General features: G+C 39.6%; 1 protein-coding gene across 1 annotated transcript in view; it reads left to right on the forward strand.

Annotated features, from left to right (window-relative positions):
• The first annotated feature begins 17,579 nt into the window (after nt 1-17,579).
• camk4 (calcium/calmodulin-dependent protein kinase IV) overlaps nt 17,580-27,360 on the forward strand; it is a 157,458-nt gene continuing 147,677 nt past the window's right edge. Inside the window, exon 1 of the mRNA XM_072583650.1 lies at nt 17,580-18,176. Coding sequence (XP_072439751.1) covers nt 18,070-18,176 — 107 coding nt within the window. The 5' untranslated portion in view covers nt 17,580-18,069. The remainder of the gene's footprint in view (nt 18,177-27,360) is intronic.

Raw genomic sequence — 27,360 nt, forward strand, 5'->3', positions numbered from 1 at the left:
TCAACACTGACCTCCAGGCAGAATACTTTCCATCTACAACCACTCTGCCTTCTGTCAGCCAACCAATTCTGAATCCAGATAGTCAAGTCTCCCTGTATCCCATACTTCCTGAGTTTATGAATGAGCCTACCATGGGGAATCTTATCAAATGCCTTGCTGAAGTCCATCTATACCACATCCACTGCTCGACCTTCATCAACTTGTCTCATTACCTCCTCAAAGAACTCTAAGATTTGAGAGGCATAACCTGCCCCTCTCAAAGCTATGCTGACTGCCTTTAATCACACAGTGATTTGCCAAATAGTCATAAATCCTATCCCTCAGAATTCTTCCAAAACTTTGTGACCACGGACATAAGACTGACTGGTCTTTAATTGCCAGGGATTTCCCTACTTGGAACAATATTCACCTCCTTCCAATCCTCCGGTACGACTCCCATGGAGAGTGAGGAGGCAAAGATCTTCGTCAGCGGCTTAGCAACCTCCTTTCTCGCTTCCCGGAGCAGCCTAGGATAAATCTGGTCTGGCCCTGGGGACTTATCAATCTTAATGTTTGCCAAAATTTCCAGCACATTCAACTTCATCAATCTTGATCTGGTCAAGCCTGTATCCTCATTCACATCAAGGTCCCTTTTCTTAGTGAAAACCGAAGGAAAAGACTCATTTACGGCTTCCCCTATCTGCTCAGACTCCACCCACAAGTTCCCTACACTATCCCTGATCATTCTTTTATTCCTCACGTATGAGTACAATGCCTTTGGTGGATCTTTACTCATTAGAGGTTGTAAGAATGAGAGGAGACCTTATTGAAACATAACAGGGTAAATATGGATAGTTTGTTTCTCTTTAGGGGAGAGTCTAGGACCAGAGGACATAATCAAAAGCGTTAGGGGCCATCCAATTAAGACAGATGAGAATTTTTTCTTTGACCACAGCTGACTATAGAGGGTCGTATACAAGGCTCATATTTTTAATCAAGGGTTATGGGCTTATGAGGTAAAAGTGGAGTTGATGATCAGATTAGCAATTATTGTGTTGAATAGTGGAGCAGTCTCCAAGGGCTGAATGCCTAATTCTACTTATGGTATATTTCCTGTATTTTTGATTGTAGTCTAAAGGGGGGGGGGGGGGGGGGGGGAGTGTTTTGATACACTATTTCTGGAAGGAATTGCTGCACTAAAGAGACTTTGCGGTTAATATACCGATTACCCTGTGCCTCCTGAGAAGTGAAGGTACCTAGGGGAAAAATTTTAAAAAACAGACAAGCCATATGGATCATCATTACAAATTCTGTGAACTAGTGCTATCAACCTATGCTTGCAGTTTTTTCTCCCTTCACCCATTGAACAATTTTATTTTGTTTGTATGTGTATAGTGATTAGAGTTTTAATCAGTAGAACCATATGTTGATAGTTCATAACTATTTGTGATAAATTATTTCTAATAAATGCAAGTATGTTACAAGCAAAAACAGTGATTGCTAATGAAACTCAGCATGAAAGAAAACAGAGTTAACATTTTGAGTCCAGTAACCTTTCTTCAGAAATCATTGGACATGAAACATTAACTCCAACAGATGCTACCAGCTCTGCTGAGTTCCTCCAGCAATTTCTGGTTTTGTTTCCAGCATCCCCAGTTCTTTGTTTTGCTTAAGTACGTTAGCCTGGTTGGTATTTTTTGTTCACTTGATTCCAACAGACACAGATAAATAGGGCCTTTGTGTGATTTGATTAAATACTTAACTTTTGTGTTGACTCTGGGAATAATAAGGCTTGTGAATTGGTGCACTTTCCCAAGTGGGTCTTAGCAAAATGTAGAATGTTCTTTCCTCTACTGAATTAATAGCAACTGTCTTCTTATGAAGACATTTTTAATACCTAACTCTAGTTTTCCACCTGTTCCAAAGTAAAAGCTTTAATACAGAAATGTTTTATTATGTAATTTATTAAATCTAACATCAGTAACTCTTTCATTAGTTTGGAATACTACAATGTTGCATTAATTGATCAATACATTTATTTCTGATACATACTGATTTTAAAAAACTATTTTCATGGGATGTAAGCATTGTTGGCGAAATAAGCATCTTAACAGCGAGGTTGCATTTAACTGAGTCTATAAATAAAAACCCTAATAAGACTAGAGGCTGTGGGAATTGGGGAAATTTCTCAGTTGGTATCACACCTTACACAAAGGAAGATGGTTGTGGTTTTTGGAGATCAGTCACTTCAGCTCCAGAATAATTCTGCAGGTAGCGTCCTTGGCCTAACCATCTTCAGGTGCTTCATCAATGCCCTTCCCTCCATCCTAAGTTCAGATGTTGGGATGTTCATTCATTATGACATACCGTACACCATTTGTGACTCCTCAGATACTGAAGCAATCATGTCCAAATGCAGCAAGACTGAACAATATGTTGGCTTGGGATAACAAGTGACAAGTAACATTTGCACCATACTAGTGTCAGGCAATGACCATCTCCAACTGGAGAGAATCAAACCATTGCCCATTGACATTTAATAACATTTTCTTCAATAAATCCCTTACGATGATCATTCCGGGTTATTACTGATCAGAAACTGAATTGGCCTAGCTATAAAAATAATGTGTCTTCAAGTGCATATCAAAGGCTAGGAATCTGCATCACCCCCTGATTCCTTCACACCATCAAAGACAATGCAGTCCATTTGATTGGTATCATATCCACAAAGATTCACTATGAATCTGTGCACCGATGGATTGTTGCAGTAATGAACAGGTTGCACAGCAGAGGTCTTAGACCTCACATGACCACTACCATCTAGAAGGACAAGGGCAGCAGATGCACGAGAACAAGATCACCTGCAAATTCACTCCAAGCCAATCACTATCCTGACTTGAAAGTATGTTGCCATTTCTTCAGTCACTGGCTTAAAATTCTGGAGCTCCCTCCCCAACACCATTATGGGCATAACTGGACTAAATGGAACAGTTGAAGAAGTTAGCTCATTACCACCTTTTCAAGAGTAATTCAGGATGGACAATTAATGATAGCTAACTCAGTGGAGCTTACTTCCCAAATTAATTTTTTAAAAATTCCATGTAGTGTAGGTTCTTCAACAATGTAAGAGTTCCTTTTTTTGTGACACTTGCTGAAAATCAGTGAAATGTTTCAAGTCAATGAATTTGTGGGATAATGATAGGCTGTGTTCCTATGTGCCTTATGCTTTTATTCTTCCAGTGATAAAGTTGGATTTTGAAGGTGCTATTGAAAATAAGTTAACAAGTTGCTGCAGTGTATCTTGTAAGTGTGCACACTGCAATTACTGAGCATCAGTACTGGAGACAGTGAAAGTTTAAAGTGCTGAATGTCACACCACTTGAGCGATCTGGGAGAAAGTGAGGACTGCAGATGCTGGAGATCAGAGTTGAAAAATGTATTGCCGGAAAAGTGCAGCAGGTCAGGCAGCATCCAAGAAGCAGGAGAATCGACGTTTCGGGCATAAGCCCAAGAAGGGCTTATGCCCGAAACGTCGATTCTCCGGCTCCTTGGACGCTGCCTGACCTGCTGCGCTTTTCCAGCAACACATGTTTCAACACTTGAGCGATCTGCTTTGTCCAATGTGGTTTTGCCTGTTGTGTGTGTTGTGGAGCTATATTCATCCTGGCAAGTGGAGAGTATTCCATCACAGTCCTGACCTGTGTCTTATAGTTGGTGAGACAGGCTTTGAAAATCAAGAGAGTCTCATTTGCTACAGCATTCCTAAATTGGATTTTCTCATCTAGGCACATTTCTATGGCTACCCCAGTTCAGTTTCTGGATAGTGATATTTGCCAGGATATTGATCATGGGGAAATTTCACAATGATAATTCTATTAGAATTAATGCACTTCAAGAGGAATTGGTTAGATTTTATCTTGCTAGGTATTGCTATTACTTAACACTTGTGTTGTGGATGTTTCTTTATTTTAAGCCAGCATATTTGTGAAACAAAATTAAGGTAAACTTTGTTTACTTGCAGTAAGGAATGAACAGTAACCTTGGACTACTTTCCATTTCCAGCCAAACAGATAGAATCATACGATGACAATCACTCTCAATCCAAAGGCATGACTTAAGATAGATAACAGTTACAGTTCAGGAGGTCACTCAGCCCATTGTTTCTTTGCCAAGTCTGTTCAAGAGCAACTCAACTAATCATTCTCCACTGTCTTTTCCTTATCACCCTGCAAATCTTTCCTCTTTAGAAAATTATCCAATTCCCTTTTAAAAGCCACGATTGACATCACTAACACCTGTATGCAATGCACTTTAGTTCCAAACCACACGGTGTAAAAAAATGCTAGACAGTTGTCATGGTCACCATGACGGATATTCGTTTTATATTCCAAACTTATTGAATTCACTGTGTGACAGAAACCCTTATCCCCGAAGAATTACTGTAGCCTCAATTTCTGAATTCCTAACAGATGTGGCAAAGTGATTATGCCATATCTCCCCTCACACAATCCTTTATTTGCCTTTTGGTTCACTTGCCAATCATAACAAATTAGTGTCTTTTGGTTCTCAGCCCTTCAACCCAATGGGCACAATTTTACTATCTGCCTAGATCCTTTATAAGTGTGAATACTCTTTTGATTCTTTTCACACTGCTTCTTCTGTAATCTATCTTTGTAACTAAAACCTTGATACCTGAAAGTCTTCTTGTAGCATGAATTTTGCCAGATCATGCTCAACTTTAAAATGAAATTTAAGTTTTGCATTCATGAATTTGGTAATTATTAATTTAAAGGATTCAAAGTCATTAGGAAATCAATGTATTGTTTTGGAACATCTATCAGCCTTTAAAAAGCAGAACAATAGAAGTTTGTGGGCTAATTTGAGCATTTGCTAACTAAGTAAAGTAACTGTAACTCAGTAAAGTAACAATGAAAACAAAATGAAGGAATAAAACAAAGAACTACAGATGCTGGAGGTCTGACCCAAAAGCCGAAATTGCTGGAGCAATTAAGCAGATTTGGCAGCATCTCTGGGAAGAAAACAGTGCTAACATTTCAAGCCTGATATTTGTTCTTCAGAAATGAAGGAAGACTTTTAATTTCATAGTGGCTTAGACTGTGTTTTCTGTGACACTCGTGAAACAAAAGCAAATCGAGTGAGAAATACTGACTTACTTAACTCTTAACTCTTTGTGATATTCCATCTGGCAAAGTAATTTTAAGAAGGATCTCCATGCGTGGGATACCACTGGGCTTAAGCAATAGAAATTGTGATACAACAGGGCTGATGGCAGAGCCTTGCTGCCCATTGTCCTACGTGGAGCCAGAGGAACTATGATTTTAGTCCATGTATATTTCACCTAAACAGATAGACAGATAGGTTTCAATTAGTTATCCTTTATAAAAGGCACTTTTTTCAACAATACAATCTTGCCTCACTGAACAGTCATTCTAATGTCCTATTGCTTTGTATATAGATCCTGGAGGGTAGGCCTTCAAGTCACAACTTTCTAACTACTAAGCAATAAAACTGTGATTATAGACATTAAACAATATTGCTCAGTAAATTGGAGATATTTATTAGAGTTAACAACCCAAACAAAAAGAACAAAATATCTACCTCGCAACATTACATTTTTATGGAAGAAATTTATTTGGTAGATTATTTTGAATTTCATGCGAGGACAGGAAAGAAAAATCAGCTAAGATTGGATGGGCTGAGCAGCCTTCATCCATGCAGAATCATTCTGCAGAAGATTATTAGGGGTAGCAAAATTAACTGCTTAGACTGCCATTTTGTATATGGAATCTGTTGAATGGTGTAATTAACAAAAATAGCTCAATTTTAGAGAATAATTGGTACCTAAAGTTTGCACCTCTGAATAGTAAACAATTGCATTATTTTTAAAACCTGGAAAACTTTGTATTTCTTTGTCTCACTTCAATCTCTGCCTTTATTGATGTACAACATTTAATATACTTTTAAGTATAAAGAAGAACATAACCAGTAGAAATGTCTGTGCAGTGAGATAAAGAGGTGGAACAAGATGATGAAAACATTTCTAAAGCCCCTTTTTAAAAATTAAGTTGTGTTTTAGATCAATATATATTTATGAAATATACATAATATATGGGTACATATGAATTGTGCATAAATTGAGACAATTACGTAAAATAATCAATTCAACAGCATATTTTGAAAGGATTAGGTCAAAATCAACATGGCCTATCAAAGTGCTGATAAAAATATAACTAGTATTACCTAGGGGATATAATTATACAGAACTTTAATCACAAAATAGGGCATTTGGCTCAATTGATCTACGCTGATGCTTATGCTCCACTTGAGTCTCTTCCACTCTACACAGTGGCACAGTGGTTAGCACTGCTGCCTCACAGCGCCAGAGACCTGGGTTCAATTCCCACCTCAGACAACTGTCTGTGTGGAGTTTACACATTCTTCCCGTGTCTGCGTGGGTTTCCTCCCACAGTCCAAAGATGATCAGGTTAGGTGAATTGGCCATGCTAAATTGCCCGTAGTATTAAGCGAAGGGGTAAATGTAGGGGAATGGGTCTGGGTGGGTTGATGTGGATTTGTTGGGCTGAAGGGCCTGTTTCCACACTGTAAGTAATCTAATCTACTTCATTGACCAACACAAATTCCTATGGCTTTCACATTTGTGCTTATCTAGTTTCCTCTTCAATGTGTTCATGCTATTAACTGCAATTACATTGTGCAATAGCAATTTCTACATTCTAACCACTCCCAGGTTAAAAAGATTTCTTCAAATTCCTTATTTAATGTATTAGTGACTAACTTATATTTATGGCCCCAGTTCCAGGACTCTCCACAATCCAAAACATTGGACATTAAATCCTAGGCAGTTTGCTTGCATACATAGAAGGAAATACATACCTGGATCATAGGTAGAAGGAAAGTCAGGAATGAGCCGACATACCAAAAAGAAACTTACCTGCAGTCATAATGCATTGCCAATTGATTGTATTACATAATTGTAGGACTTCTGTTTGTCAGTCAGAAGGAAGTGCTGCCCTCAGATCCTACTGGTCAATCAGCCTGGCCAGCAACACCACCATTCTCACCAATTCCAGAGCTCGGCATTGCCAAAACTGCATGAAGATATGCCAAAACTGCATAAGAGATGTCAAAACTGCATGAGGAGGCCCATGACTGTGCCAATGTTTTAGAGAGGGGACAGGTCCTGGTGCCCAGCAAGCAGAAGTGGGGGCCAGATTTTGTAGGGAAGATTTGGAGCAGTGGTTCCCTTTATACACGCAGGACATTCCCTCAATGAGATGCACTTTTTTCTTTCTGCCTTTGCTCTGTAGGCCTTCAATAAAACCCTACCCACTCCCATCCCATTTAACAAATTCAATTTCTCCTTAATTGTTTAACTACTAATTTTAGCACCCTTCTACCAGAGGAATTATGGGGGTGACCTATGGTCACATGACCTATATAGTGCATCCCTGTGCTGAAAACACATCCAGTTTGTAATATCTGGCCCACCTTCCTCTACTGTCCTATAAAATCTCTTAATAACTAAAAAAAACATTAGAAAAATAAAGTTCCAGCCTAATCAGCCTTTGCTGATAGCAATACAGTTCTGGTACAGTCACTACAAATAACTTTTGCAACTTTCCTATGACCTCTTTGATGTTTTCCAATGGAACATACTCCAAGTGTGTCCTGAGTAAGTTTCCATACAAATTTTCAGCTTTTCAATTCTATTCTTCGAGAACTGAATCAGAATACATTGTATTTTTATTTTCTTATATACATTGCTTGCAATCCTTTCAGTTAATCATGCATAGGAAAGGGGAAAGATGTTCTTTAATGGCACTACAAATCCTTTTGTTCCTGGTGCAGAAAGGATAGAAAATACATCCCGCAACTTGTGTGACCATATGGTATTCCAATTGCCTGAGTTTTAATAAGCAGTCCAGGTATATGTTTCCTTACAGAACAACAACTATATAATCCCAGTTTCCCAACAGGTAGGTTGGTAGACATCTGCATAGTATTATTATTTCATGACTCCAAAAGTGAACTTTCAGAAATATAGTTAAATTTCCACAGACTGACTGAAAGATCACACATTAATATTTTGCATTTTAAGACTTTTACTATAATTAACAACCTCAAAATAACGTAGTCTAAATACTATTTATTAAATAGATTAATGGATTAGTCAAGTTGCTAGGTAAGTGGCAAATGGAATTCATTCTCACAAATATAAGGTGATGTTTTTTGGGAGGTCGAACAAAGCAAAGGAATACACAGTAAATAAGAGAATACTGAGGCATGTAAAAGTAATGAGAGACCTTGGGCTCAATGTCTACATGTCTCTGAAGGTAGCTGTCATAGTGGTGAAGAATACATACAGAATCCTTTCTTTCATTAACCGAATCATTGAATATAATCATTGGTTATGCTGGAACTGTATAATTCATTATTTAGGTTATAATTTGAGTACCTTGCAGTTCTGGTCACCTAATTACAGAATAGATGTAATGCACCAGAGAAGGAACAAAGAAGATTTATGAGGATGTTGCTGGGTCTGGAAAAATGGAGCCGTGAGGGATTGTTTACATTGGAACAGAGGAAACTGAGGGGAGATTTGATTAAGATGTACAAAATTATGTATGAAACTTGGATACAGTGGATAGGAAGAGTTTAGTTGCCTCAGAAGATGATGAGGAGCATACAAAGAAAATTTACAGCCCAGGAACAGGCCCTTTCAGCCCTCCTGAGCCGAATCAAATGTACTGTCTAAACCTGTCGGTCAGTTCATAAGCATCTATATCCCTCTGCTCCCCATCTACTCATGCATCTGTCCAGACGCATTTTAAATGAATCTACCGTGCCTGCCACTACCACCTCTGCTGGCAATGTGTTCCAGATGCCCACCACCCTCTGTGTGAAGTACTTGCCGAGTGTATCTCCCTTAAACTTTCCACCTCACCTGGAAAGCCTGACCTCTTGTTATTGAATCCTTCACCCTGGGAAAAAGTTTCTCTCTATCCACCCTGTCTATACCCTTCGTGATTTTGTAAACCTCAATCAGGTCCCCCCTCAATCTCCTTTTTTCTAATGAAAACAAACCTAACCTACTCAACCTCCCTTCATAGCTAGCACTTTCCGTACCAGGCAACATCCTCGTAAACCTTCTCAGCATCCTCTCCAAAGCGCCCACATCCTTTTGGTAATGTGGCCACCAGAATTGTATACAGTATTCTAAATGCGGCCGAACCAATTTCTTGTACAATTTTAACGTGACTTGCCAGCTCTTATACTCAATGCCCCGTCCAATGAAGGAAAGCATACTATATGCCTTCTTGACCACTCTATCCACCTGTGCAGCAACCTTCAGGGTACAATGGACGTGCACTCCCAGATCTCTCTGCCCATCAACTTTTCCCAAGGCTCTTCCATTCATTGTATAATTTGCTCTAGAATCAGTTTTACCTAAATGCATCACCTCACGTTTGTCTGGATTGAAATCCATCTGCCACTTTTCTGCCCAACTCTCCAGTCTATCTATATCCTCCTGTATTCTTTGACAGTTCCTTATGCTTTCTGCTACTCCACCAATCTTCGTGTCATCTGCAAACTTGCTGATCATACCAACAGTGCCGTCTTCCAGATCATTTATGTATATTACAAACAACAGTGGCCCCAACACTGATCCCTGTGGAACACCACTAGTCACCTTTCTCCATTTTGAGAAACTCCCTTCAACTACTACTCTCTGTCTCCTATTGCTCAACCAGTTCTTTATCACCTAGCTAGAACACCCTGCACACCATGTGACTTCACCTTCTCCATTAGTCTACCATGGGGAACCTTATCAAACGCCTTACTAAAATCCATGTAAATGACCAACAGCCTTTCCTTCATCTATCAACTTGGTCACTTCCTTGAAGAACTCTATTAAGTTGGTAAGGTATGATCTCCCCCGCATGTTGCCTATCACTGATTAAGCCCATTCTTTTCTAAATATAAATAGATCCTATCCCTCAGTTTCCTCTCCAGCAACTTTCCGAACACCGACACCTGTGCCACAAAGGATGCCACAAAGATATCTGCCAGGGCCCCAGCTATTTTCTCTCTCACCTCCCTCAGCAACCTGGGATAGATCCCATCCAGTCCTGGGGATTTGTCCACCTTAATAACCTCTAGCCTACCCAACACATTCTCTCTACTTATGTCAATGTTTAAAGTCATTGGTACAAAGACTAAAGGAGAGGTGAGGAAACCATTTTTCACCCAGAGGATGGTAGAAGTCTAGAATGCACTGCCTGAAAAGGTTATAGAAGCAGAAATTCTTGATGCATTCAAAACATGTCTGGATAGGTACTTCAAATAACCAGTGGAGCTACAGACCAAATTCTGAAAACTACGATTAGGCTAAACAGTTCATGATGGGCCAAGTAGCCTTTTTTATACCATAAACTTTTCAATTATTTTATTTATTAGACAACTTATACTCTAAGCTATAGAACATATCCCCATTTAACTTTTAATGTCAGAAAATTCCCCTCAATTGTAATAATTTATTTTGACTCTCAAATGGACACTAAATTCCTCAGGAACTGGTCCAAAGCTGTTCTGAACTGTCAATGCTTTGCTTCCTTTTCCCTTTTGCAGCTAGAAGTCTGAATCCTAAAGCTGACTTTCTAGGTTAGGGGTGAGTTGGCTTTTTCCTCTCTAGCCAAGCTAGGTGAATTTTCTAGCCTCATGAACTTAATCTTTTCAAGGACAAGATTCCACCCAAGGCTTTCATAGTGACTGATAGGATCCGCAATTTCTTTACTCAGGTTACTTTGCTGTAGGACTAGATTTCAATACCTTCCTGCTCTGTCCCTCGCAATTCTTATCATCTTATCTGCTTTAAAGGTTCAGGGATTTTAAAAAAGTCCTATAACCCAAACCATTCATGATTTCCTGTAGACCCTTCCCATCTCAAAAATTCATCTCCATGATAATATGATCTCATGGGCCTTGTATCCAGATGGAAATATTAATAAGCTAGCCTTTAGACTCCATTCTATCTTAAACTAAAATAACCTGTCTAAAATATAACCATATACCAAGATATTCCTATCACCTCCCTGTGACTCGGGGATGAACAAGCCCTACACTATTTGCACAGCTACCCTGGTCACTTAACAGGTGTGAATTTCACATCTTCTTCCTGGGCTGCCCTTGTTGGACAATATTGAGAACAGGTCACACAAGCTCATCATTCTTATTTTATCTTAAATTCAACCAACAGTACCAAAACATAACAATCTTAGAAAAATCATACCTGCAACACTAAGTAATATCATTCCAAAGAAGTTTCATATTTAAGCAAATAGTGATTCAAGTCACAACAACACTCAATGCATATCAAGACTAAGTAATACAACAGTTTTATACTGATGTCTCTCCATTTAACAAGTCGTGATCTCAACTGAAAAAGGATTAAACTCTTTTTTTCCACATAGTGGACAATCAGGAGGAGTATTGTTCTAGCTTTCAAACTGTCTTTAATATTTCCTAATAGAGTGGCATGAACAGAATTCAGGATCTGCCAACAGACTTTACACCCCTAGATCCCGCAGATCCTGACTATCCACGTCACTTACTTGAACAGGGAGGGGTTTTGCCTTAGGCACTGCCTCTTGTCCTATACCCACCTCCCTTCTATGACACCCCTTTTCTGCTTCAGACACTCCTGATATCACTATGGGCCCAACATTCCAATCACTCGGGCCTCGTGCTCTCTACACTGTATCATACGGTCACTCTTAAAACCGGCGCCATTTTGCCATCCATTCGGCAATGCAATTTGTCGTCTTTTAAAAGGAGGAGTTCTTACCTCCAGGGGCTGGCATAGGTCTGCTGTTGGTGATTTAGTCCTTTATTCCTCCAGCGACCCTGCTCGCAGCACCAAATTGTTAGATTTCACATTTTCTAATGAGGGTCTGAGTCCAATGGTAGATTCAGATACAACTTAATTTTGGTGTAACTTTGTTATATCTTCAGATTTTGTTTTTTGTTTGACACACAAAAACTTCCGATTGTGTACAGTTAAAACTTACAGCGCACATGCCACCTCTTTGATACTACTGGTCAGTGGTGCTGGGTTGTCTTTCTGTGATTGGGTCCCTGGTACAGTGTCTTAAAGAGATGGACAGGCTGGCGGTCCAGCCCCAGTCATTTTCACAGACTTTCTTATCTTTCTCCTTGAAGCTTTTCACAACGGATAACATTTGCCAGCTGACATTCTATCTCATTTAAGACAGACCTGTTCAACTTATGGAGACTATCTAAAGCAAGTATTTTCTCACATGCTATAACTACTGTAGTCACAGCCATTTTATGCTACCCAATCATGGGCAGCCTGAACATAATCTGCTCCCATGCCACTTTGGTCAAATCATATCTGGTCTTATTAAAATTAGCCTTCCCTAGTTGAGAATTTTGATTTCAGACCCATCCTTGACCACGTCCATTGCAATCTTGAATCGAACTGAATTATGATCACTGTCTACAAAATACTCTCCCATTAATACTTCAACCATCTTTGTTACTTAAAATTAAGTTCAGGATCATCCTTTCTATGTACTGGCTTAAAAAGCTGTCCTGGACGCATTTTAAGAATTCTGCCCTCTTCATATCTTTCACAAAATGACTACCCTGGTTAATGATGGAATAAAGTTGAAATCCCCTATAATCACTGCTCCATTACTTTTACACTTCCATAAAACTTGCTGACATATCTGCTCTTCTGTTTCTCTTGGACTGTAAGGGGGCCCACAGCACATTCCCAGCAATGTGTGATTTTTAAGTTTACTCATATGGCTTCATTTGAGGAGCCTTCTAAGTTGTTATCCCTCCTTGCTGCTATAATTGATACCCTTAGCAAAATTACAACTACTTCTCTTTTACCTCCTTCCTTGTCTTGCCTGAAGTCTCTACATCTTGGAGTATTGAGCTTATGTCCTGCCCCTCTCTCAACCAAATCTCAGTGACAGCAATAACATCACACTTCCATGTTTTAATTTGTGCTCTCAACTCATTTGCTGTTCGTCACACTTGTAAATACTTAAAAAAAACATCCAAGTTTGCTAAACTCCCTTGTGCCTTAACAACCAATAACGTCAATGCTTTCCCTAATTCACTTACTGTCATTTCTAATTCATCTTCCCCTGCTGAATATTCTCTCTGGATCCCACCCAGCTGCCAAGTTTACTTAAGCCATCCCCAACAGCATTAGCAAATATCTCCGCAAGGATGCTGGTCCCATTCCAATTCAGGTGCAACATATCTGCCTTGTAGAAGTCCAACTATACCCAAAAATGGTCCCAATGTCTGAGAAATCTAAAGCCCTCCCTCCTGCACTATCTGTCTAGCCACACATTCATCTGGATTGACCTCCTACTCCTATGGTCACTTGCATGTGCCACTGGAAGCGCCCTGCTCTTTAATCTACTTTCCAGCTCCCTATAAATAAAGCTTTCCAGACCTCATCCCTTTACCTACTATGTTGTTGGCCCTAATTACAATCTCTGTCTATTTGCCCTCCCGCTTCAGAATGCCCTGTAACCATTTGGTGATATCTCTGATCCTGGCACTGGAAGGCAACAAACCATCATGGAGTCACTTTTCTGGCTGTGTCTGCTCTCCTTACAATTGAATACCATACACTGCCATTCTTTTTTCTCTCCTCTTGGGCAGTAGACCCAACCATGTTGCCATGAATGTGGCTGCCACTGTTTTCCCCCGAATAATCATCCATCCCCCCCACAGCATCCAAAACGGTACAGCTGTTAGAAAGGGAGATGACCACAGGGCATTCCTGCACTATTTGCCTTTGTCTACTCTGCCTGGAGGTCACCCTTTCTGCCTGTTTAATCTGCACCTGCAACATCACACCTCACTGAATGTGCTATTATTACTTGCTCAGCATCATGAATGCTCCACAGCAAATTCACCTGCAACTCCAGCTCTGAAATGCAGTTTGCCAGTACACTTTCCGTCCATGTTCACTGGGGACAACTGAAGATTCCATGATTTGCCACATGGCTTAGGAGGAGCATTTTGTGGTTTAAGTGTTAAAGATCAAAAGAAACTCAGGGTTTTTTTTCTGAATCACGAGGGGCATGGATAGGATAGACAAGATCTTTTCCCTGGGGTGAGTGAGTCCTGAACTAGAGGGCATAGGTTCAGAGTGAGAGGGGAAAGATATAAAAGGGACCTAAGGGGCAACTGTTTCATGCAGAGAGTGGTGCATGTATGGAATGAGTTTCTAGAGGAAGTGGTGGAGGCTGGTACAATTACAGCATTTAAATGGCATCTGGATGGGTTTATGAATAGGAAGGGATTAGAGGGATATGCTGGCAAATGGGACTAGATCAGGTTAGGGTATCTGGCCGGCACGGACGAGTTGGACCGAAGGGTCAGCTTCCGTACTGACTCTATGAGAGGGATTGGATGCTATTATCTTTGGAAACAATGCCAGTGAGTATTGATTATACAATGCGCAGTCCCTCATCTCCCAGTCTGAGGAAGATGGTATTGATATTAAGTTGTAAACAGTTGTGATGTAACTCTATGTTTACTTCTAAGATGGTAGGAGAGTTGGAGTCAGAGATAACTAATTAACATTTCTACTTGGATACAAAAACGAATGTTTTTCCTATCACCATGGGAAAAAAATATGATGACAGGTTTTCCCTTATACCCAAGGCATATTACAGACCGAGTGCTACAGTTCAGACTTTTGTGGTCCACAACAAGCTAAGAGGTAATGAGTAAGAAAATACAGAATTAGTAAAGCCCTGCACCTAAAGAAGAGAAAACTTCAACTCTAGCATTCACCATGCAGAATATGTAGGAATTCATGAGTTTCAGATCAGATCAGGAGTTAAAACTAGTAGGACGATTTGCCTAGCTTGAAGCTACAAGAAGAAATCTGCAGTGTAATCCTTATAGAGAGAGAAAAATTTTAGAATTAGAAATTATCAGTTCCTAATCAGTATATATTACACAGAGTCTCAAGAAGGAACCATGGAATGCTGCACTTGAAGAGTGTTAAGGGAACTCCAGACAATAACAATTCAAAGGTGGATATGCCATTCAAAAAACTGTGACTTTATATCCCAGATTGCAGACATGACATGAGCTGAAAGTTAGCAATTTTGGCCAAATGACATATTTGTATTCTACACTTCCAAGAATATACAAGAAAAGCAGTTAAAAACTAATTGCAACCCCTGGTTTATGTGCCAAAGAGTTGTTGCGATAACATGTGAGCCAGTGGTTCAGGTTCTACTGTGCTAAAGTGTGCTGTAAGGGGACACATCTAAGAAATTCCACTAAAAAAAATCTGTATACAGGAAAAAAGAAATAAATTATCTCTGAGAGCTGAAAACAAGTCACCAGCAAAGCCTTTGTTGAAGGAAGTTAGGTAAATTCCTTTCAGTGAATTGTAGAACCAAACATCTCCAAATGGCCGCCTAATTGCCAAAGTCAATGCTACTGGCATCATCCACTTAATAGTTGTAATGTTTTATAATCAATTCATCATAGACAAATCAAAGACTGGTTTGTACTGTTTTCTCCCCTTATGAATTTTGGACTGACCTCTTATTTCTAATCTGTATACATGTGTGTCATGTCTTGTTATCTTTTCTCATGTTTTAGTAGCTAATAAACTTAGTTTTTCTTTAACTCAAGAAAGCCTGGTTAATTTGGCTCATGTAAAACATATATATACTTGGTGTGGGAAAAGATGTGCACAACAAATGAATCTCTTTTCAAATTAACCTTGTTGCAACCAACTGAGAGTGGGGCTGAGTTTAAAAAAAAGAACTAGTTAATCTTCCAGAAGCATGGGTTATTTGAGGGTATTCCATCTGGAATGATAATGAATTGGGAATATTTGCCCACATTCCAGTTGTATTATATACGAGTGAAACAAGGCAAACATTAAGTACTATCTTAACTAAAATCTTACCTTTGTAAAAATTCAGAATGAATGCAAATTGAACATGACTTAACTAGCAGGTTTTTATGGTCAATTATAAACAATAAATTACACATTAAATAGCAGATACTAAGTCTACATGTCACCAATATTAGTCACAAAGTCTTTCAAAACATTTTCTTCCCTACAAAAGATTTCAGCTTCTCTCCTGGAACTAACTAGATCCTCACACTGACATCAAGCACACAATTCACCCAAGTTCTCCAAGTATGGTCCTCACCAAAACTGGCACACATCTACAGAACTTCCTCAACTTGGCATGAATGGTGTGGATCCATCAATATTATCTCAAAGTCATAAAAATTGTTGCAGTAATGATATAATTGCTTATTTTTAGTGCATTCCTAAAGCTACCTGTACTGCTCCACTGGAATCATCAACAACTACTGAAATTTTATTCACTCATGGAATGTGGATATTGCTGGCTGGGCTAGCACTTACTCTCTGTCCAAAGTTGCCTTTGAGAAGATGGTGATGAACTGTCTTTTGAACTGCCTAGACTATCTGCTGTAGGTAGATCCACAATGGTGTTCAAGAGGGAATTCTAGGATTTTGACCCAAAGACACTGAAGAAACAGTGATGTATTTCCAAGTCAGGATGGTGAGTGACTTGCAGGGATCTTTGCAGGTTGTAGTGTTCTAATGTACCTACTGCCAGTGTTAGGGGGTAGGTGAGCCACAACTAAAGCACCTTAGCAACTGGGAGGATGAGACTGCTTTCACTTTCTCTTTCCAATTAGGTCTATCTCAAAAAATATCCAAGCTTTGAAACCGCAGATTCTGTCGCTTGAATGGGTGGCAGGGCAGATTGAACACCAACTTTAGAAATGGAATTGGATAATTATTTGAAGAGGAGCCATTTAAACACTGTGGCTGGAATTGCAGGGGAAATTGACTCATTGTTTTTTTTAAAAGAACCAACCAAGGCAGGATGGGGCAAAGGCCTCTTCTACCATAATATCTCATGATTCAACATTTCTGTGATTAACCAAAGTTACCAAAATCCCCTTCGCTTCCTGCTACGAACAATTCAGGTGATATGCCACGTACCTATCATAAAAAGTTTTCCCATCAAATGATAAGGTAGTACTTTGCAGGTATATTACGTGGATTGATTTGTTTTCGAATGAACTTGTTCTGAGATGTTATTACATACCCCTAAAAGCAGGTGGAACTTAAAACCTTGGACTGCACTGGTTCAGAGTAGGGACACCACCACTTGTAGGCACAAGAGCCACGACATGGATGATGAGGTGACAACTGAATACATCAACTATTCAATTTACAAAATGAAACCTACTTGGAGGTCAGGGATTTGAGACTGGACAGGCCGGAGGAACAGTTGGAGGCGCCTATCAAATCCCCATACCCGCCCCGTGCTGAGCGGCCAGTTGCCGCTCGAACATTCTCGGTGTTTTCGCAGCGCCTGTTGCCCTCGCGCACCCTGGACCACCGTGCAGCACGAGACAGCCCGATTTCATTATTTAAAATACCACCCTATTCCGCTCCACCGGGCTCACACGTGCGAGAGTCAGGGTGAGTGAACCGCCCACGTACCCTTAAAAAAAACCCTAAAGAACTGCAGATACTGGAAATCAGAAATTACTGGAAAAACTCAGCAAGTCTAGCAGCATCTGTGGCGGAAAGCAGAGTTAAAATTTCAGGTCCAGTGACCCCTCTTAAGAATATTCCTGGAGACAGATACACAAACTGCACGGTAACAGTTGACAGCGGCGAGTTTTCTCAATGTACTACGGTACGGCGGTTATTCCACAGGCAGGTGGCTGTGTGCTTCAGTAACGCGTTGAAATCGCGCACAGTCGGAGCTGCAGCTTCAACAAGTTTGGGGATTTTTTTCTTATCGCTTGTTTTATTTTTACTTTTGTCCAACTCGCGTTACTTTTCTTAATCATAGTCTTGAACAGGGAAAAGAGCTTCCCTCCGTGTACAGAGGGAGTGCAGGTTGCTGCGGCCATCGCGCTGCCTGCTCCTCCGCTTCACTGGTCAGTGTGTTCTGGCAGACGGCCACGATGTTGCAAGTTGCCAGATCGGCATCGAACTGTGATTACTGGATCGACGGCTCTAACAAAGAAAGCGCCCTAGAAGATTACTATGAGATCGAAGCCGAACTGGGACGGTATGTCTGCAGCCAATTCCACTTTCCATCAACCCATTTCAATATGATTATTCGCTCAAAATGACACTTGCGAACCCAGTTTGTTTTTGTTGGCAGTGTTAGTACAACATAACATTAGCTGAGCTTGAAAATGATCAACCTTCTGATTTATATTAGAATTAAAATCAAAACGATTGTAAGGGTGATATATTCTGGCATCAGTTATTCTACTACCAGATGGATTCTGTGTCTGCAGTTTTGAAAGCCAATAACAGTCGTGGGTTATTTTGAAGTATTGCAGACTAATATTTGGAATGATTTTGATATGAAAATGTTTGCCAATGGAGCACTTGAGGCCTCGACTATTTGAGTAACTAAATTATTACTTCATTGGTCATTCGTCATCTTAAGACCATATCGGAGTTGATTCGGTTCCATGCAGTGTATATTTCTCAGCGATATAACTGTTTTGTAAGATATCGTGTCGTGTGGGTTATCGTTGTTCTATTTCATACATGCGATCAGGATTTTTTTAGAAGAAACCCAGGAGACTTATTGAAGTTTAGTATTGTATAAAGACGCGAAACCCACAAGAAGGACTTTTTTTCTGTTATTCTCTTGTTGCAATAACATTGTTTTCCTAATTAAAACTTTCGCAAACTTAAGAATTCATATTGAAACAAAATTAACTTCAAATCAGAATAGTGGCGAGAAACGGTTCAAGTGGTAAAAGTACAGTACAGGTTCATGCAGGATTGGCGTTCCATATGTGAAGATATGCCGCTTTTGACATGTTACGACTGTCTTGGGGGATACCGAAAGTAATAATTGGTTTCCAATATTTCGACCATTATCAAGCATTTTTGATAGAAAATGCAAGTATGGATATTGAATATGCGCATCATGTAGAAACTCACTGCCACAGTTCTAGTGTGAGGAGAAATTACAGTATTAGTAGAGTATTCACTGTATTGAAATACACAACTGCAGCAAATTCAAGCGGGAGTGAGGGAAAGATAATTGAGGGAGAGGATTGGGAGAACATTCTGTTGCTAAAGAGAGAGTACTGTGCTTGTTTCTTTAGACATCTGTTCACGAATTCCCTGCTAAGAATAAGATACCATAATTGTTGTTACCTTTCAAGCAGATATCCAATCCCAGCAAAGGCTATCAATATAGTGGGATTGGGGTTCCTGGAAGGTGACTACAGTTGAAGAACTTGCCTGATGGTAAATAAATCTGTAGATAAAAATAAAGTACAACAAAACAAAAGTAAAATTAAAATTCTACAAAATTGCATTTGTTCCAGCTAGCATTGTTCCAGCTATCTACTGACATTGGTTGTTAATTTGTTCCGGAATTGCATATCTGGGTTTCTGCTACATATGTAGGATTAGATATTCCAGCATATATAAAATCCTCAGTATTTCTGTAGAATTATGTGACATTCAAGTGCAAAGGTTCAGTTCAGCTGTCCTCTGACATCATTTACTGTAGGCTGTTGCACATCAGTCAATTAGCAGAAACTGTAAAAATGTATTTCCATGCAAGCTCTTGTCAGCCAGTCACATTCAGCGATTTTGTCTCAGGATGCAAAAATACATCTCATTAACTTTGAAGAGCTTTACATTCAAGCTTGACACTATAACCACAGTGCCTACACCAATGCTACCCACACACATTTTTCTAGTTCCTGGAAGATTACCATTGCATAGTATGTGTATTAAATTGAGTTATAACTGTTAATCATAGATAAAGTAATTCAGCCAACATAATATCATAGAAAAATCCTCAATTTTACTCTACAACTTAATTATTTTCAGTTGGTGAAGAAAATTTAATAATTATTCAGGCTGATGTTTAAGCTACAGAATTTAATTTGGTCAGTAACTGGCTTTAAACAAACCTTCCATTAAAATATGCAATTGTTATATTTCTATAGCTTATTTTTTAGGTATTAACCCTTAAATTGTTGACACTACCCCATAATTCCTCTGCAACATTATCCTTATAGTTTTTTTAGGATTAATTTTCATATACACAATTTGGCATAGTTGGAACTGCCAATGCATCTGTGTATGTTATTTTAGAATCTGAAAATTCAGATATTTACTAAAAGAATAAAAGTATGATGCTTATGTCAAAAGGCGTTAACTAAACAAAAGTCAAAGAATGTAAATATCCTAAATACACTATATCTTACATGATCAATAATATTAAAAATATATAGAATGTAATTATTTATGTTCTAAACTAAACTTCTTAAATTGCCTTCTACACCCTTTTTATATACCCTCTAAAACCTAAGTCAGATACTTAACAAAATTTGGAAGATTAACTACTTGGTCTGAATCTGCTCTAAAGATTTGTATATTGGTTGAGATTGCTAGGACCTTCTATTTTCTTCTGTCAAGGTTGTCCCTTCAAATTTCTTCCAAAGGTCCCACTCTTGTAGACTGCCAGTTCAACATGTGTAATGCCATCACCTTAAGCCTAGATACTTTAGATCAAAACTCTCCTAATTCTAATATTCTAGTAACTGTGGAGTCTTCCACGTAAAACTCTGTCTCTTTCAGTTCTCAGCATAACCACCCCAGAAGTCGAACTCTTTGATAAGAATCCTTCAGTCAAGAAGAGGCTAAACTCTTTGAGCTAGGACATTAAATTCAAAATGGATCCTGTGGGAAGGAGATGTCTCATGGTCAATTGTTCTGAAAACTAAAAATCTTGAGACTGGAGTCACAGTCATAATCTACCCACCCCTATAATTCGATTCTTGATTATGCTTTGCTATTCTATTGTTTAACTCCTAAACAGCTTGGTCTCTTGATCATTTATGGAAGCTAGGTGCTTGATCAGAAATAGACTCTGAGAGAAACATAGTTCTTAAAGGCACTCAACCCTACAAAATATTTTTTTTCTCTGCTAAAAGTATATCGGCCATTAACCTTGTTACAAGGCTACATAGGGTGCTTAAGTCCTGGGCTGAGCAGTTTCTTTTTAAATAAGCATGTGATGATGCCATCTACAAAAAGATAATACTAATGCTGTGACAGCATTCTCATCTAATGTGACAATTGCTGGGAAGTCAGTGAAGTTACACTTCTATCTTAGATGTATATGATTTTTTTTATAATGATATATTTAGAGCAAAATAGCACATACTCTTTCAACCCATCAGTCATCTAACTTGTCACTTAATTTTAATCTTACCACTTAATTCTATTTAAAAAAAAAAGATTTTGGGTGTCATCAACAAGGCCACATGTTGTCCAACCTTGATTGTCCTTGAAGTAAGCGGCTAGCTAGGCCATTTTAAAGGGCAATTAAGGATTGGTCTCATTACGGAGGATATAAAGCAGGTAAGGAGAGCAAATTTCCTTTCCTAATAATCAGTAAACCAGATATTTTACAGTGTCATTTCATGGTCATAATTTGTGAAACTAGATTTCAGTATGATTTATTTAACTATTTTTCAGTCTCATTAGCTACCTTGTTAGGGTTTGAACCCAAGCCCCCAAAATGTGGATCTCTGGATCGTTAGTCTAATGACATTACCACTACACCACCATCTTGTCCTGTACTATGTAGTCCTCTTATAGAGTCATAGAGTTATACAGCATGGAAACAGACCCTTCGGTCCAACTCGTCCATACTGACCAAATATCCTAAACTGATCTAATCTCATTTGCCACCACTTGGCCCATAATCCCTCTAAACCCTTCCTATTCACGTACCAATCCAGATATCTTTTAAATGTTGTAATTGTACCATACTACACCACCTCCTCTGGTAGCTCATTCCATACACACACCACCCTCTGAGTGAAGAAAAATTGCTCTTTCGATTCCTTTTAAATCTTTCCCCTCTTGCCTTAAACCTATGCCCTCTAGGTTTGCACTCCTCTACCCTGAGGGAAAGACCTTGGATATGTCCCTCATGATTTTATAAACTTCTATAAGGTCACCCCTCAACGACCAATACTCTAGAGAGTAAAGCCCCAGCCTTATCAGCCTCTTCCTATAGCTCAAACTCTCCAATCCCAGCAACATGCTTAAGTCTTTTCTCAACCCTTCATGTTTAACAATATCATTCCTATAGCAGCAAGACTAGAATTGAATGCGGTGTTCTAAAAATGGCCTCACCAATGTTCTGTAAAGCTGTAACATGACATCCCAACTCATATACACAATGCACTGACCAATGAAGACAAGCACCCTCCTCACCATCCTGTTTATCTGCGACTCCATTTTCAAGGAAATATTCATCTGCAACCCTAGGTTTCTTTGTTTGGCAACACTCCCCCGGGCCCTACCTTTAACTGTATAAGTCTTGCCCTGATTTGCCTGTCCAAAATGTGACACCTATCATTTATCTAAATTAAACTGCATCTGCCACTTCTCAGCCTATTGGCCCATCTGATCAAGATTCACTTCAACTCTGGAATACCCTTCACTATTTAATATACCATCAATTTTGGTGTCATCTGCAAATTCACTAACCATACCTCCTACAGTCACATCCAAAATGTTTATATAAATTATGAAAAGGAGTGGACCCAGCACGAATCCTTGCGACATGCCACTGGTCACAGGCCTCCAGTCCAAAAAGCAACTCTTTCCTGTCTCCTATCTTGAAGCCAATTTTGCTTGCTTTAACTATTTAACTTGCTCCTCTACAGTCCCAGCCTCAGACGTATTGCTTTTCTTACTACCGCTTTGGGGCCCTCCCTACTTAGTTGTTTAAAGCCTCATGAGTTGCATTAGCAAATTTCCCATCAGGATATTGGTCCAATTTAAATGCAACCATCCTTCTTATACAGGTCTCTTCTACCTCGGAATAGATCCCAATGATCCAAAAATATGAATCGCTGCCAATGCACGAACTCCTCAGCCATGCATTCATCTGCTCTATCCTCCTTCTCCAACTCTCACTAGCACATGGCACTAGGAGTAATCCAGATATTTCTACTCTTGAGGACCTACCTTTTAGCCTTCTGCCTAATTTCCTATATTCTCTCTGCTGAAACTCATCCATTTTTGCTCCAAGCCATTTGTACTAATGTGTACAATGACCTTCTGCTGGTCCTTGTTCCTTTTGAGAATATTCTGCACTCTGTCCAAGACATCCTTGACCCTAACACCAGGGAGGCCACACACTATTCTGCTGTCTCGCTGTCAGCTACAGAACATGTGTCTGTGCCCTGACTAGAAAGTCCCCAATCACAATCGATCATTTGGAACCTGGCATTCCCCCCATAACAGTAGAGCCAGACCAGGTACCAGAAACCTGGCTGTCAGTGCTATATTCCCTTGAGAGGCCATCACCTCCTACTGTATCCAAAGCAGCATACTTGTTTGAGATGGATATAACCACAGGAGAGTCATAGAGATGTACAGCATGGAAACAGACCCTTCGGTCCAACCATTCCATGCCGACCAGATATCCCAACCCGATCTCGTCCCATTTGCCAGCACCCGGCCCATATACTTCCAAACCCTTCCTATTCATATACCCATCCAAATGTCTCTTAAGTGTTCCAATTGTACCAGCCTCCACCACTTCCTCTGGCAGCTCATTCCATACCCGTACCACCCTCTATGTGAAAAAGTTGCCCCTTAGGTCTCTTTTATATCTTTCCCCTCTCACCCTAAATCTATGCCCTCTAGTTCTGGACTCCCCGCCCCAGTAAAAAGACTTTGCCTATTTACCCTATCCATGCCCCTCATAATTTTGTAACCTTTATAAGGTCACCCCTCAGCCTCCGACGCTCCAGGGAGAACCGCCCCAGCCTGTTCAGCCTCTCCCTATAGCTCAAATCCTCCAACCCTGGCAACATCCTTGTAAATCTTTTCTGAACCCTTTCAAGTTTCACAACATCTCTCCGATAGGAAGAAGACCAGAATTGCACGCACTATTCCAACAGTGGCCTAACCAATGTCCTGTACAGCTACAACATGACCTCCCAACTCCTGTACTCAATACTCTGACCAATAAAGGAAAGCATACCAAACGCTTTCTTTACTATCCTATCTACCCGCGACTCCACTTTCAAGGAGCTATGAACCTGCACTTCAAGGTCTCTTTGTTCAGCAACACTCCCTAGGACCTCCTGCATTTCTTGCCCACCTCTCCTACCTTTCTTAACGGTAACACATCTATCTGACTGTATTTGTGGCTTTTCTATCTTCCTACAATTGCCATCCAGGAATTGCTAGATCCTGTAAATTCCTCATTGCCTCTAACTGCCGCCTCAACGTATTCATGTATCCTGATAGGATTTGCTTCCAAATACACCTCCTGCATACACAATCCCTGCATTCCCTCCATAACAGTAGAGCCAGACCAGGTGCCGGAAACCTGGCTGCCAGTGCTATATTCCCTTGAGAGACCATCACCCCCTACCGTATCTAAAGTAGCATACTTGTTTGAGATGGATATAACCACAGGAGAGACATAGAGTCATAGAGATGTACAGCATGGAAACAGACCCTTCCAAACCATTCTTATTATCTTGACAACCATTCTCCATTTCCACAATGGTGAACAGAGTAAACCAGGCTCATTTGCCACTTCAACAACTGAAGAATTATTTTTTCTACACCAGTATAATGTTACTTTAATATAGCTGGACTAAATTGCAATCAAAATGGAATAATAAATAGTTGACAGAAACTCTCATCCGTGTGAGAGAGTAAAGGCTTACATAAAGAGATATTGGCAAGATAGTTGAAACATGATCCATTTAGGCAATGATTTCTCTCAATGCTGCATTATATGACAAGTAGTGCAATTATCATCCTACTGTGCAATGTTCTTAGCCATTTTAATTTTAAATAGTAGTATGCTTTTAAGTGCTTGTGTTCTGCCTCTCATAACTCATCTAAAGTGGGAGAAAATTTTCAGTTGGTTACCAAAACAACTATTGTGCGAGTGTACATATGCTCTGTTTCACTTATTGATGCTTTAATTCAAACTCTTATCATTGAAGGTGGGTGGAACATGTACAACACTGAAAGGAATAGTGTACCATTAGAGATGGGGAGAAACCTGCTTAATGTTAACATGGCTATTTCATGGAAGTTCTTATGTAGATGAATCATCTCTGATCCAGATCAGCACACTGTCTAGGTTAATTCAGTCAACTTGTGAGAACATTTGCCATTGATGTTTGTCAGGGAATTGATCTTTTCACAAAATTTGAAAAATAATTGCATAAAACACAAGCAAAATATTGCAGATGCTGGAAATCTGCAGAAAAACAAAGCACTGTAAAAACTCACCAAATCTGTCAGCAGCTGTGGAAGGAGAAGTTTTGAGTCAAATGTGATCCTTCTTAAGAACTGAAGGAAGGTAGAAATGTGATGGGTTCCAAGCTGGTGTGGGAAAGAACACAGGAAATGTTTGAGATAGGGTAGGAGTTGGAAGGGATTAAATGTCAGAAGACACATGGAATGAGAGGAAAAGACACCGGTCAGAGTTGTACTAAAGGATCAAAAAATCTACTTAGAGTAAGTGTGAAAGACAGAATAATGAATATCTCTATCCAAAAGCAAAAGCACATTTAAGACCGGCAAATGGCAAAATACACATTCAAAGTGGAGGATAGAGTTCAATCTCTGAAATCGTTGAATTCAGTGCTGAACCCAGAAGGCTGCAATGTGCCCAATCTGAAGATGAGCTTCATTGGAACAGTGTTATGGGTTGAGGACACAAATGTGAATGGGAGCAAAGTGGTGAATTGAAATGGTAACTAACCAGAAAATTGGACTCATGCTTATGTTCTGAGTGGAGGTGTTTCACAAGTGAGCACCCAGTTTGCATTTGGTCCTCTTAATGTTCAGGAGGTGATATTATAACAGAAAATACAGTATACTAAATTGAAATGGGTACAAATAAATCAATTATTCAGCTCATGGCAGTATTTGAGGCCCTGGATGAGAAATAGGAAGGAGATAAAGGGGCGGGCAGCTATTGTATTTTCTGTGATTGCATGGAATGTGCTCTGGGAAGGGAACACGTTTTTTAAGATGATTGATGAATGGCCCAAGGTACCATCAAGGAACAGTCCCTACAGAATGCTGATATTGGATGGTAGGGGAAGATGTGTTCATTGTGGCATCTTGCTGGAGATGGTGAAAATGGTGGAGCATGATCTTTTGCATGTGGAGGCTGGTGGGATGGAAATTTTGTCTTCTGGTATGTTTTCCTTTTCCCTCAACTAACATTCCTTTGCCATTATGGTTCACTGGCCCTTAATTGTATTTGACTCAGTTCCTACACATTCACTCTCACATGTGCCCCACTCAATTATTCCATGGGCTTCAGTTTGCTGCTAAACCTGTTCTATGTCACATTATGAAATATCTTTTGGAAGACCCTGTCAACTACATGATCATCTTCTCACTACCTTGTTAACTCTTTAAAATTCATTTGTGGGAAGTGGATAACACTGGCTGGGCCACTGTTTATTGCTTGTTCCTAGTTGTTCTTGAGAAGGTGATGGTGAGCTGTCCTCTTAAACTGCTGGAGTCCATGTACCTCATGAAAAAAAATACTGAGGGGAATTAATTAAGTACAACTTGACCGTAACAGGTTTGTGCTAACTTTCCTTAATTAATCCTCATTTTGCGAAGTCATTTAATTTTGTCCAAATCGTTTCTCAAAGTTTTATCACTTCCGAAGTTAAATTGACAGGCCTGTGTTATTGGGCTTGTCCTTACACTCTTTGTTACACGTTTGTAATCCTTGAGGCCTCTGGCACCATCTCTGCTTCTGAGAAGGAGTGGAAGGTTATGGTCAGTGCCTTCTCAATTCTCACGCTTATTTTACTCAGTTTTTTAGATGTATTATCTCCAGTCCTAGTGACTTACAAAATGTAAGAACAGCCAGCCTAAGACCTCCTCTTCACCTACCTTTAGCCTCTCCAGGGTCTCAACTTACACATTTTTCACTAAAACTTGGACAACACCTTCCTCCTTGAAAGATACAAAGTATTATTATCTCATCTATGCCACTGTCTCCGTGCATAAATTCCCTTTTTGTTGCAGAATTGTCCCCATTTTTCCTTTTACCAACTTTTTATTATTTATGTATCTATGGAAGGATTCCTTTTTATGCTCATTGCTAGTCTCTTCTCATGCTCTGTTTTTCTTTTTTTTATATTCACTTGCCTTCTGAACTTTCTATATTCAGCCTGATTTTC

The sequence above is a fragment of the Chiloscyllium punctatum genome, chromosome 2 (assembly GCF_047496795.1).
Source record: "Chiloscyllium punctatum isolate Juve2018m chromosome 2, sChiPun1.3, whole genome shotgun sequence".
Classification (NCBI taxonomy): domain Eukaryota; kingdom Metazoa; phylum Chordata; class Chondrichthyes; order Orectolobiformes; family Hemiscylliidae; genus Chiloscyllium; species Chiloscyllium punctatum.